Genomic DNA, 14,759 nt, shown 5'->3' on the forward strand with positions numbered 1-14,759 from the left:
GCAACATCTATTCCATCCATCTTGTAGAACAGAGGTCAGAGGAATTGGAGACCCTGCTGTGTGCAGTCACCATCGTGTCCATATGAGGGAGGGAGGTTCATGCTAGGGATGGAAAGGGACTCCAGAGCTGAGGGATTCTGAGAATGACCTCTCGGGTCTGAGTCCTGGAAAAACTGTGTTATGACCAATCCTGCTGGCCTCTGGTCATGGTGAGTTAGGCATCCTTCCCTATGGGGGTTAGTGTGAACCCCACATCCACAGGAGGTGGCCCATAAACCCTGCCATCCCTGCTGAGCCCCGCCAACCAGCCACGCTGCCTGTGGCTGACGGACCTGACACCGGGTATTGGGGTCCATCCGTTTCCCCAGGACGAGCCACAGCTGCCATCAGCAGGTGGACTGTCCCTAGTGGCCCTGGATTTCTCGACTTCCTTGTCCCCACAACAAATCTACTGTTCCCGCGCCAGCTCCTATGTAATCAAATCTATAGACAATGAGACGAAATGGGACCGGAGGGGTCCCCGGCGATGCCTCAGAAAGCTGTTACCCTAGGCTGGAATTGGGAGCTAGAGGGCCTGAAGACTGTCATCTCAACTTTTATCAAACTGTGCGGTGATCAAATGTAAATTTTCTGTACATTCTGGCTTACTTTCTTCTGAGGATGGAATGATGTCATAAATGTATGGAACCTAGGTCAGGGAAGTGGCCAGCACACAGCACATACCCTGCAAATGTGAGTTATCATTATTCATGGGATTAGTATAGAACTCAATACACGGATGTATTGCCATAACTGGACACAGCTGAAGGATCGGGCAGGCCATTCCCCACCACGGGGCACAGATAGAAATTATCCAGGCAACTTAGCAGAGACATGACGTGTAACTTAGTGTGTGTGGGAGACTAACATCATCACAGAAACGGGAGCAGGTGCTTTCAGAGCCACAGCACCACTAGAGGTATCTTGCGGGGAAGACGGCACCTCACCCAGGCTGAAGGGATGGGGACCTGGAGCTTCCCTGTCACTCACCTGTTAGTGGGGTCCAGTACTAACAAGAGAGATGAAATCAAGAAACAGCGGAACAAGGGAAAGCTGGCGCTACACTCCTCCCAGCCTTGCACTGCGTTCCCTGCCAGAGACTAAAAGAGTTTGTACAGACCAATTCACTGGAGGCATCTAGTGTAACCGTGATTCCAAAATGCATGACCTAAAAGCACACGCTAGTCACTCAGGAGGTCATACACGAACATCCTAAACACATGACACTAATGTGTAGGTTTTTGGTAAAAATAATATATCATGACCCAATATAGCGCCGTAAGAAGGTAACCTTGGTTTATACATAGGAAGTTTCCTGTGTAATTCAGGACATTAACAGACTGTTGGAGGAGCACATCCTTCAATTATCTCAATAAATGCACAAGTGTTTGATGAAAATCAACATTTATTGAAGATATATATTGTTAGCAACCCAGGACTGCAGTGGAACTTCCTCTGCTTCACAGTAACTTGGCGAAATGTCGAAATTCTGCATTTCCCATCAAAGACAAGAGAAACATGGCCCACTATTAAGGCTTCTATTCACACCGTACTGGCTGGCTCTGTCCAAGGTTGTAAAATGAGAAAAGGGAAAAAAAAGACAACATGTTTCAAAGAGCACAAAACTCTGCTCGTTCTCACAAATGATCTGTGCATGGTGAAATTCCAAAAGGATCTAACATAAGCTTTCAGAATTCATAAGCAGATTTTGCAAGGTTGCTGGAGAAATACCAATCTGCAGATACATCTGTATATACAACTTCAATCAGGACATAAAATTACAAAAAACAATACAATTTTCAATAGTATCAACCGCTTAGACATCCACTTAACAATAGATTGGTGATGCTCATTGGGGAAAGCAAAAAAACTTTACTGAGATAATTTTCATAGTCAGATATCCCACGTTGTAGTTTTCATGTTTTCAGCTCACCTTCCTTAATCCTTTGCTTGCCCTTCCCCTGCAAGAGAAACATGACAGGTGGGAACACAACTTAGCAGAGTGTCATTGAGATTACACTGAAGGTGTACAAAGGACACTGCAGCTCTGGTTTCATAAAAAAAAGACTTCAAAGCAGATCGTTTACCACTACTTTTTAGCACGAGACTCTTTCTATTGGTACAAGGAAATGAAATCAATGTTTCTGTACAGAACACATGACACAAAATGAAAATGTAAAATGGAAGTGTTAAACAGAAAGCAAAAATTCTGCATCCTTTTACTAAAAATCCAAGCAACACCCCATAAATCCTGAGAGAAAAGAAATTTACAAGAATATATTGATTAACTGCTTTGACTGAAATAATTTACTGAGCATAACATACTTAAAACAGTAATGCCACATTGGTTACTGCTTAAGTGAAGTAAATACAAGTCCAATACTACATTTGTGTTTTCTCTCTGTTGCAGGAATGGAAAAACGTATCTTTGGGCCATTTTAGCCATCGTGTGATTGCGTAAGTGGGGTATTAATGTGTCCCCATTTTCACCTGTAGTCCAAGCGTAATAATAAATAATGTCTTTTCCACATTTGAAAGTATTTCAGTTTATATAATAAATTATAGAATCACTCTCGTTTTAAGTCATTACCGTCATTTCTGACAGCAAAATGTGAAGAACATATATGCCAAGGAGTATGTCATGGCAAAAAAAAAATGAAAAGCATGAAGAAGAAGAATGAAGAGAGGGCGCGATAAGGAAAGAGAATGAGAGAAACAGTAAGATATCTAGAAGGTAAATTTTCTTCCAAAAACATTGCTCCGTAAATTTTTATTCAGGAAAAAGTAATAAATATGATTGCATGTATTTAAAGTATAAAACATGGTGATTTGATGTATCTATACATTGTGGAATGATTACTAAGACAAAAGGAAGTAATTAACACATCCAACACCTCACATAGTTATTTACCTTTTGTGAGGAGAATGCTTCAACATCTATTCTCATCAATTTTCAAGCATACGCTACCTTGATCTTAAGTAAAATAAGACCTTTTGAGGGACAAGTCTGATGAATTTCCAAAGCACTCCTATGATATCTGTGATGTTCAGATATTCGAGTATTAATGGGATGTATTAAATAACATATATTTTCCTAGAATATCAACCATTCCTTTCATATTTTGAAAATATTACTTTAGAGGTCAAGAATGTATTCACTTTCAATTATATAAAACAATCAATATCTGTCAGTGTCTCAATCATATTCCCTACCCTGTGTACTTGGATTTCTTGCAAATTCTTCAAGATCATGCTACTCATGGACAATATTCACAAAAGTTTTTCAGTGTCCTTAGTGCTTAATTTCTTCACAAATATTTTTCAGAAGAACCATTTCTTGATTTACTAGTGAAATTATGTTTACTTTTCCCAAAGATTTAAACTTTTATTACTTATCTCGTATCCTATCCCTTTGGTTTGCTCTGCTGTGGGTTTTTTTCCTGAACTTTGATATTGGATACTCAAGCAATTTGGTAGCTATGTAATAACACGTACATTTCTAGGCTACGCTATGCCTATGAATACATTTTCGCTATGTCTAACAGGCTCCTGGAAGTAGTCTGAAAACTCTCTTAAGGTAAATAGTCTAATGAAATGCTTCGGCAAATGAGCAGTAAAAAGGTTAGAAGACTAATCTGAGGCAAGTTCTTCCCAAAATATAAAATGCTGCCTTGAAATTCAAAAGCTCTCGAATTCATGGTCAGTGATTTGGTAAACGGATAAATAGGATTCTTATTGCATAACATACCTGCTTCCAGCATGTGAATGGTTTCTAGCTTAGAGACAAGCTCCTGCGTGACATCTGGACCATCTCTGCCCTCTCGGTCAATCCTCGGCTGAGCCAGTTCCTGGAGACCATCTTCCGGATCAAGCCCTTAAGAGATGTTATAAATGTGAACGGCCAGCATACCTAAGTTCATTACCCAGCAAATATTAAGTTTATAGTTTTTTGAATTTCAAATCTAAGCAATTGACATTTCGACACAGAAGCATATACGATGCCCCAGCTGATACGGTTAGAGGTGATTATATCCTAGTCTCCGCATTCAAATTAGAGGGAATCACAAGAATGACGGTGATGAAGGAGACCACGCTTAGCGCAGGTATCTTATGCATCGCCTCCTGGTCATCGGTAACAGCATGAACACTCTGTACTGTTTGAGACACAGAAAATAGAAACTAGTCTATTTCTGGCAATTTCATGACTCAGTCATTTGAGGCTTTCTGGGGAAAAAGATTTAAAATTTGTTTTCGAAGAGTCAGAAGAAGTCAGAATTTGACAGAATCTGAGCACATGGATACAGGTCTCCATACAGAAACAGACACGTAAAGCGGACTTATTTCATTATCTTAGTTGTAGTGAAATCTTAAAATCTGGTACAAGGTGATATGTCATCAATCATAAATAAGTCATGAAAAACAGAATGTCTTTGTGTTCTATGTATTACATACACAAGAGCTAGAGAACACAACAAAACAGCACTGAAGATGGTTTTTATTAATATATGTCTGATTTGTTCACAATTTATATAAGGGTAAAAAACCGTGTAGAAGTTAAGGGGTGCTCCCAGAATCTCACACATTACATTAAAGCTGGTACTTCCGAACCTCAGCTTGTTTCACACCAAGTGACAAATACATCAAATGCATGATGTATTAGATATAGGCAAAAATTATAGAAGCTTCTGAAATTTTTAGTGGTGGCTCAAGGTACAAAGGATGAAAAGTAACAAAAGGCTTTCATATTTTATAATTCAATTAGCCTTGACACTCATCGTTTCTGTATCTGATAGAACGTAAGTCAGGCAGACAGCCAGCTGGCCTATCAATTACTCGGCAAAAATATGTAGATCTGAGCTTTATTAAAGTTACAGTATGTTACTCTACATCGTTAAAGACGTGCTTGTGGAAAACAGATACCCTGTAAAGTGTATTCTTCTAGGTAGAAACCTTCTTCTGGCATAGAAATGGACTCTAGTTTTGGTAAAATGTCCTCCATGACATCAGGACCTTCGCTGCCTTCATCCCCAGTGTTCGGCTGAGTCAGGTACGGGACATCACTTTCCACATCAGGCCCTAATAGAAAAGGTTATCAATTGCAAACGTGTGCATACTAAGTTGATTACTCAGAAATTATTAAGGTGATAGTCTTTGAACTTGAAATGCAAACAATCGCTTTGCGAAGGCAGAAATCCATATGCGACACATTTGATATGGTTAGAGGTGATAATATCATAGTTTGCATACTTTTATAATTGGATACAGCTTAGCTTCAACCCGTTTCTGTAGCTGATAGACTGTAAGTCTGGCAGTGTGGCCTTTGGGGCCTGAAATACACTTCAAAAATCTTTCTAGGTGAGCTCTATTAATACTAGACTATGTTATCTCTATATTAGTAACGCTGTGCTTCTGCATAACAGAAACCCCCAAAACTGTACTCCTATGAGTAACGTACCTGCTTCTGGCATATAAATGGACTCTAGTTTTGGTAAAATGTCCTCCATGGCGTCAGGACCATCACTGCCCTCATCCGCAATGTTCGGCTGAGCCAGGTTCTGGAGATCAGTTTCCAGGTCAGGCCCTTATGAGAAAACGTTTTCACAGATTTCAGGTGAATATGATCTTGTAGGTAAATACTGTGCTTGCGTCCTCTCATGACCATATCAAAGTAACAACTAAGTTATAGAACAACCATCATTGAGAATCTCCTGAAATCTAGATAAACCAAAGTCCAACAACTAAGGACATACAGAAGAAGCCACCTCGAGACTGGCTTCATCTTCAGTTCTATCCTCCAGTGTTAGGACCAGGGAATGCCCTGTGGAATTAATCCGGAGCTCCAATGCGGCGCTCCAGTCTGTATCGGTCACCTGTCCCAATCAAGTGATGCCCACGTGACATGCAATAATCTCATAGAGTCAAAAACAGTCTTGGGGCCTTCACTGTCCCTGAGACATGAAAACGCATATTCTAACATTTTATAGGAACATCCTCAGCAGAGGAAATTTTAGGAAGGGCATTTGTGAGCAGTGAACCAGACAGCCCAGGCTCGTTGCTTTACTGATGACATGACATTCCCTGGATTTAACGATTCCCGAGTTGACAGTTTTTACTCATAGGGATGTTCCTACTTCCCTGGTATTCATATATTACGTAACGTTTGTATTTATTGTTTTCCACTACGTAATGTAGGGAAAATTTGAAAGTGTATTATAAACAACAGGCAGAAATTGTGATGTGCCATTTTTTACATAAAGATGTTTCATTTATATTTTCATGTAACCTTTAATCAGTAATTACTCTATGTTCCACACTAAAAATATCATAACGTGACTGTGAAAATGGCAGTTGCATTGTCTTTCGTTAATTATGAATATTTTTATTATTTAATGGAATATGAGAACTGAGTAATGCAACACATATGTAAGAAGTGACAAAGGGACAAAGAATGCACGTATCAGACCCTGTTAGAGGCAAGTCATACCATTCCCTTGCTCTTTCTCTTTCCAATTCACACTATGGGACAAAGAAGTAAGGGAATTTAGGACACTCTGTACAGCATTCTCTATGGTAATAAACATGATTCAGATTTTTTCCATAATCCTTTTGGCTAATACTATCTCTGTGCATTTTTCTTTTAGGAATCTATTGATTCCTTCTAGCAATCATTGTTAAATCTGCAGATTGTAGAAACCGCCACACCAGAAATACACAATCGTGATATTTTAAAAAAAACGTTGCAAGTTTAAAGACTAAGCATACTTAATTGGTTACTCAGAAATTATTAAGGCTGTAGTCTTTGAGCCTGAAATGTTATCAATTGATTGCTGGGTGCACGAACTTACACTATGACACGTTTGATATGCTTACAGGTGATACTGTCACAGTGCGCACATTTTCATTCCTGACAGTAACTCACTTACACTGACAGTGGGGACAGGGAGCGTGCTTAGTACAGGGACCTCACTCCCAATGGCCTGGACACCCGTGACTGCTTGCATTCTCTCTTCCTGATCAGACACAGAATATAGCAACTAGATAATTCGTGCCATTTTTCAATTTGGGCATTTGGGGCCCTTTGGGGAAAGGACTTAAAGTGCAATTATGTTCTAAGAGCCAGAAGAATTCAAAGTTTGTCAGAATCGAAGAGAAAGTATACAGGTGTGAATACGAAAAAAAAAAGAAAGGAAAAAAGTTAAAGGTCAGGTAATACTGTTTACTCATCATCTTAGTTGCAATGAAATCCTGAAATGTCTCTCAAGATGTTACACTATTATAAATAAGTCATGGAAAAACAGAATGTCTCTGTATTCCATGTGTTACATACAAGAGAACTAGAGAACACAAACACCAACATTGAGAAGGACTTTTGTACATCTGGATTTGAATTTACTATGTATGTAAGAGGAGCTATCGGTTTAGAAGTTAAGGGGTTCTCCCAGAATCCCACACGTTATATTCAAGCTGATACTAGAGACCAGTTGTTTATCTCAGCATATGTTACACAAACTGAAAAGTATTTCAAATGCTTATGTATCTGTTAAAAGAAGGAAGTATACAAGAAATAGAAAATTATTTGCTATTGGTTAAACTACCAACATGGCATATAAATGGACCAAAAACTAAGAACAGTTTTTCAAATTTTATAGTTCAATATATCTTTGCCCCAAGTCGTTTCTGTAAGTGACAGAGTGGGAGTCAGGCAGTCAGGCATTTGGGGTCTGAACTACCATTCAAAAATCTTTTCATGCGAGCTCTACAGAAATGTCATCTCTGTATTGTGAAAGTCGGAAACCAAACAACTTGCATTCTAATTGGGTCTCATAACTGCTTCCAGCACATCAATCCGCTGGAGATTGGGAAAATCTTGCCTTTGACGATCAGGACCCTCCGAGTCCTCACCCTCACTCTTTGCCTGACCTTTTTCTGGAGAACAGCTTCCATTTGACCAGTAAACAGCCTTAAGTTGACTACTCTGAATTTATGAAGCTTATAGTCCTTGAACTTCAAATCATAATAATTCGTTTTTGCGAGAGAGAGTGTACCAACATGTCACATGTGGCATAGTTACAGGTGACCATACCACGTGGTCCATACATGTGTAATGGAAAGTCAGTCAATAACTGACAGTGGTGACTGAGCACGCTCAGCACAGGTATCTCACTCACTCCAGCCTGGAGCATCAGTGCTTGTCTGCATTCTCTCTACTGGACCGGACACAGAAACTAGCAAAGAGACTTCCTCTTGCCATTTCATGACACTGTCATGTGAGGCTTCATTGGGCAAAAGATTTATTATGCGATTGTTATTACTAGCCCAGAGGCCACACTTGCACAGAATCTATGCGGGTCTCCATAAAGAAAAAGGAACTTCAAGGGAAGTGTTTACTGATTATCTTATTAACTATGAAGTCTCAACTCAGATCTGAATATGTGACTCAAGATGATAGTTTCTCGTACCGTGTTTCCCTGAAAATGAGACCTTGCCGCAGAATCAGCTCTAAGGTGTCTTTTGGACCAAATGTTAATATAAGACCTGGTCTCATTTTTCTATAAGACCTGGTCTTGCATAATATAATGTGATGTAATATAATAAAATAGAATAGAATACAACATAACGGAACATAATATGATAAAATGTAACACCGGGTCTCCTATTAATTTCTGATCCAAAAGACACATTAGCGCTGATTGTTCGGCTGGGGGTTATTTTCAGGGTGACACTGTATAAGTCATGAAAAAGAGCAACTTTGTATTCTCTGTATTCTATTCAAGAGTACCAGAGAAGGCAAACATCACCTTTCCTAATGATTTTAATGTATCTGACTTGATTTCACTATTTATAAAAGAGTAAAGGTGTTTTTGAAGTTATGAGATTGTCCCAGAGAAACACACATGATTTTAGAACTGGTACTAGAACGTACTTCAGTGCCTCAGCATATTTCAGACAACCTGATATTGATGACAAATGCATTCACGTGTTTCTTAAATGCAGGAATTATAAAAGAATCTGAAAATTACTGTTGTTAGTGATAGGACTTGTACTCAAAGGTAACAATGTGTTTTTGTATTTTATAATTTAATATAGCTTTGACATTATTTGTTTCTATCTCTGACAGTCTGTAAGTCAGGCAGTCAGGCCCTTGCGGCAGAAATCTATTACAAGTGATCTTTATATATGACTCTATTAACGTTACAGCATGGTACCTCTATAGTATCGGAGATGGGATTGCGAAGAAAAGACACAAGTTGCATTTGTAATGGATAACATACCTGCTGCTGGCATTTGAAAGGGCTGTAAATTTGGTACACTCTCCCCTTGGACTTTGCCCTCACGACCTGTCTTAGCGAGAGCCAGGTCCTGGAGATCAGCTTCTGGGTCAGAATCTTAAGAAGAAAAAAAAGTTCTCCTTTTGACCAATGTCCATGGCATATAAACAAGTAAATTAAAATCATCATTCCTCCAGCTGATAGCAATAAAAGCCTGTATTTTTTGGGAGAAGAAGTGTGACGTCAAGATGCACTGCGTATCTTTGTTTTCCTGTAATATGAAAACTTATTTTAAATGACAGTCTGAAGATAAAGCACAGACATCTGTATTTCCCGTATGTTGCAATCTAGTACTAAGAATAGAGAGCCTCAGCTCTGTCCAGGAAGTCTGAGGGCTACGCCATCCATGGTGTTGTGATTACAATGAAACGTGATTTACCGCAGGTGTAACTGAGTGCATTTGGGGGCCTATAACAACCCTTATGGTAGTGACCTCATCCGCTTACTACAATAATCCAAAACTTACTATCTCAAAATAACTAGTTATATTTACGTGCAGGGCCCTCATTTCGATAAATGAATCCCATTCAGAAAAGGAGGAAAAATAAAAACAAATTATTAGTGATAAACATCAAAACATCTGCCTCACAGTGAGATGAAGGAAAGTAGAGTGGAAAGAAATGAATGGACTGTAGTGTCAGTCATACTGCGGAAACCTCTCAACAGAGAATTCGGACAAGAATCCGTGACCTGATTCATGTAAATAACTTACTAAAAATGTTTGGTGAAAATACTATAGAGTTAGAAGAAATAATTTCTGTTTCATAATAATTTTAAGGTATTTTTTGCATTTCCTAATGTTAAAACTATTTAAACCCCTTTTACATCACTTTTAAAAGTCACACTCCTATCGTTACCTATGTGCCAGAATTCGGAATTGTCCAGCTTTTACCAAACTTACCATAACAAAAACATGGAATCAGGGCATACAGCAGCCTACATTCTCTGAACTCATTTCAGGAGTCTCTATGCTGCTCCATTGAACTGCATCTATTTTCATGGCAGCAATGAGCTACGTGACCATACAGACACATCTGACAATGTAGCATTTGATACAAAATCATTCACTCCTTCACACACCAACACAGATGACAGGAGCCCACAAAGCTTGGAATGAAGTATGACTTCTGTGTCAGTGAGTCAAGTGCTGACGTAGCCTCAGTTTTCTCATCTTAAAAGGAAGCTACCTTCCTGATGCAAATCGGTTTTACTTCATGTGTTATAGGATATGCTGACTTTGCACTCTGCCCACGCTCATAAAAGTTGCTTACACTTTTGATGCAATGACTGAGAAGCCATTCAACCAAGTTCTAAGAAGAACAAATTAAACGAGTGGACGAATGTACACTTTTGTAGTGAAAATTACAGTTTCCTCTGATTTAGACTGGCTGTCTTTTCAAGCACACACAAAAGAAATCTTGCAGAAAACGACAAAAGTCATTATAGTGAAAGAGTGCAAGAAGCTGGAAAATATACTCTGTTCACCTTTTCAGCCCATTTGCGCGGAATGTTTGAATGCCTTTCATTGGTGTCCATCCACAGTTCCGCTATGTCACAATACACCAGACACACCGATCCCTTTCCCCCACGGGCATTCTTCCTCCCTTTCCCTTCACCTTGAACCTCAGGTGCTCTTTCATCTTCATTGTCTTGCCCAGGTGTAATCTCCTGACTCTCAGTTGGTGGCTCCACTTGTGGAGGTTGTTCATCACTGGGTAGCTGGCCCTACCCAGGGGTGTGTGCATGTGGGCAAAGGAAAGGATTTATGTTAATACATGCCAAGGATACAAACACAGAGAATAATCGTAAATAACCATAAATACATTTAAAAGCACGATTCTATAGTCTCATTCTTGATGAATTGACTCTTTCCAAACTGTGGCCACTCCCAGAGCAGCTGCTCACAAGGACGTGAGAAGCGATTTCACTCTGAGAAGCGATTTCACTCTCCGCTGGGATGGATGGGCACAGTCTGTGGGGAACAAGCTTGAGAAAGAAGTCACAGGCTGCGTTTCCACTGGCAATGCCAGCATGGATTCCTCCTGGATAGATGTTTCCTTCGTCTTCACGACACGGAAACACTTTTCACTGCATCTATAGTCGTTCAATAGAACTTTGAGGACATACACGTGTGGTAAGAGAAAACATGGAACATTAAAGCACTCACAACCACAGGTCCAACTGGCTCCGAAGCCTCTTCATCTTGCAGTAGGACTTTCCATAGGGATGGGGATCTCACATGCTTACTCATACTTCACACTGAAAGCAGAATAAGGTGACTTGAAAAGTTCACGTACGAGGTTAGCAGTACCATTTGCACGGCTATGTTCTATGTAATTCGTTTTTAAAGTTCGAAACACTTTCAAAATACGTCTCAGGGTCAGTGCAGGGCACACGCTTTCCGGTCAGAGCAAACACAAGGGCTGGTAAATCCGTCTATTTGATGGACAAGCTGGCAGTAGCACCGCCGTAAGCACGGGACCACACACCAGGTTGGGTTCCAGACCCCGATTCCCCATCGGTAAGACCTTGAAGAAAACCCTGCTAGACCCTTCATCCTCCCGCGACCGCTGCTTTGGGCCCACGGCCACCGACAAGGCCCATTTTCCCGCTTCAATAAAGTGGGGCTGGAACACACAGGAAGGCTCAAGTCTGGCCAGGCCGCCTGTGCGGTTTTCTGACCACAAGGCCCAGGCGACGGGCTGCCACCCAGCCCCTCAGGCCCGCTTCTCCCGCGGCACCCGCCTGGTACACGGCACGTCTCGGGGACCCAGTGGCAGTCCTACCGCGGGCCCATTTCTAGGCCCTGCCTCACAGCCCGCCCAGCCCCGGCCCGGGCCCCACGGAGGGCTCCGCATTCGGGCTCCCGTGGCTGGTCCAGGGGCCGCCAGCCCCCACCCCCACTGAAATCACGGCCCTGCACTGCCGTCCTCATCTCACCCCTCCCCTCCACGGCCCACCAGCCACTACCCCCTCGGCCCGCTCCCACCGGGACCACAGGGGCCATGGCGGCCACGACCCGAGCGAGGGGAGAGACGACGACCTCGAGGACCTTCCCCCTCGGAGCCACAGGAAGCAGCCCCGTCTCCACGGAAGCCCGCGGCTGTCCCCCCACTCCCTCGTCCTTCCACACCTGGGAGCACTCATCTAGGGACCTACCCGTTCAGTCCCAAGCGGCCACAGAGAATCGAGAAGGAAGGAACACGACCGCCTCCGTCCCAGCTCTGCTTGCACAACGCGGACAGCAGTGCGCTTGCGCAGCAACTGCCACCTGCTGCACGGCGCATGCGCACCAACGAGCGCGCGCACCAACGAGCATGCGCACTGACTTGGGGTCCTGCGTTGCAGGGTGAGGTTTTCCCCGCCTGGGCCACAGAGCCTCCAAAGCCCTGGGCCTACGGTCGTCGAAGACTGGAGCCCGACCTGTCTTCTTCCTTCCCCCTGCTATCTTTCTAATGCTTCCAGAAACGTTGTGCACACACTGCCCCGGGTTACCGCTCGTGGACAATGCATGTCAAAAACTTGGCCATGACAGAAATGGATACTAAGGATTTTAATACATTTTTGTACACATACTGGGATTCATCAGTTCCTCCTGTGCATCTGGATTATGTGTCAGGTAAACAAAGCATTTACACACTGCCATAGATTAGTTAGGTTTAACCATCTTTTCTTTACATTTCTGCTCACCTTATTGCACGTTTAAATCCCTGGACTGGTAACTGGTTTCCTGGGATTATACCTGTGGTCCTTCAGTCAGTGTGTGGTTCACAAATACCCTTTGGTAATGGTCCTAGGATCCAGTCTCAGCCCACTGTCACATGGTGTACAGCACTGGTGATTCTACTTCTCACGTTACTTCCTAAAAACCAGCCAAACAACTTGATGAGCCAGATGATGTTATTACCTAACAATCAGGTAGAGCAATACCTGGGCAGAAACTTAACACAGTCTGGAGGTGGCAGAGCAAAAGACACACACACACACACACACACACACACACAAACATATGTTAATTTAATTATTTTTTTAAATTAAATTTTATTAGTGTGACAACTGTTAGCAAAGATACATACATTTCAGGTGTACAATTGTATAATACATCTTCTATATATCACATGGTGTGTTCACCATCCAGAGCCAGTTCTCTTTCCATCACCATGTATTTCATTCCTTTTACCCTCATCTACCAGACCCTGTTCTCTTACCTGTGCTGACCACTAAACTATCATCTGTGACTATGAGTTTATGCTTCTTTGTTAGTCTTCTTCTTTTGTTCTTTTCAGTTTTATATACCACATATCAGTGAATTCATATAGTTCTCTACTTTTCATGTCTGACTTATTTCGCTTAGCATTATAATCTCAAGATCCATCCATGTTGTCACAAATGGTCCTATTTCAACTTTTCTTATGGGAGAATAGTATTCCATTCTGCATACCTACCACACCTTCATTACCCATTCATCTATTAAAGAACATTTCGTTGTTTCCATGTCTTGGCCACCATAAATAAAGCTGCAATGAAGAGTGGAGCAACTATGTGTTTATGGATAAATGTAATGGTGCTGGGAGAATTGGAAAGCAACCTGTAAAAGAATGAAACTGCACTGTCTGTTACCGTGTACCAAACTTAAGTCAGAATTGATCAAATACTTAAACAGAAGACCTGAGATAATATACTGCATAGGAAAATACATAGGTACTGAACATATAGACCTGCAGTTCAAAGAACATTTTATGAATTTGACTCCAAAGGGAAGGGAACTAAAAGCGAAAATAAATTAATGGGACTATATCAAACTAAAAAGCATCTGTACAGCAAAATAAACCATCGACAAATGAAAGAGGCAACCGATCGAATGGGAGAAGATATTTTGTAAACAACGCCACCGATGAGGGAACTCGTACAACTTAACAACAACCAAAAAAGACACAATCCAACGTCTCCATAAGGGGATAATATCCAAAATGTATAAAGAAATTATACAACAACAGAAAAACACAAAATGCAGTTAGAAAATGGTTAGAGGCCCTGAAGACATGTTTCCAAAGAAGACGTGCAAAATGGTCAATAGACATATGAAAATATGCTCAACATCACTAATCATCAGTAATGCAAATAAAAAGTACGATGACATATCACCTCACGCCAGTTAGACTGGTTATCATCAATGAGACAAATAGTAACAAGTGCTGGAGAGGCTGTGGAGAAAACGAACCCTCATACACTGTTGGTGGGAATGCAGACTGGTGGAGCCACTATGGAAGGCAGTGTGGAGGTTCCTCAAAAAATTACGAATAGAATTACCATAGGACCCAGCAATCCCTCTCCTGGGTATCTATGCAAAAGACATATTGTGGGGGAAGAGTGTGATTAGGTTTGGGTAAG

General features: G+C 41.3%; 1 protein-coding gene across 21 annotated transcripts in view; it reads right to left on the reverse strand.

Moving 5' to 3' along the window:
- Positions 1-1,432: 1,432 nt before the first annotated feature.
- LOC308495462 (P antigen family member 3-like) overlaps positions 1,433-14,759 on the reverse strand; it is a 37,616-nt gene continuing 24,289 nt past the window's right edge. For 4 of the 21 annotated variants that reach the window (XM_081043723.1, XM_081043735.1, XM_081043739.1 and 1 more), the window contains 9 exons: positions 13,111-13,230; positions 11,536-11,627; positions 10,985-11,093; positions 9,312-9,425; positions 5,495-5,620; positions 4,960-5,115; positions 3,788-3,913; positions 1,973-2,000; positions 1,433-1,601 (listed from right to left, as the gene is read on the reverse strand). In XM_081043723.1, coding sequence (XP_080899849.1) covers positions 1,978-2,000; positions 3,788-3,913; positions 4,960-5,115; positions 5,495-5,620; positions 9,312-9,425; positions 10,985-11,093; positions 11,536-11,619 — 738 coding nt within the window. In that variant the 5' untranslated portion in view covers positions 11,620-11,627; positions 13,111-13,230 and the 3' untranslated portion in view covers positions 1,433-1,601; positions 1,973-1,977. The other 17 variants (XM_081043738.1, XM_081043734.1, XM_081043736.1 and 14 more) reach the window with 13 other exon arrangements.

This window comes from Rhinolophus hipposideros, assembly GCF_964194185.1.
Source record: "Rhinolophus hipposideros genome assembly, chromosome: X".
Classification (NCBI taxonomy): Eukaryota; Metazoa; Chordata; class Mammalia; order Chiroptera; family Rhinolophidae; genus Rhinolophus; species Rhinolophus hipposideros.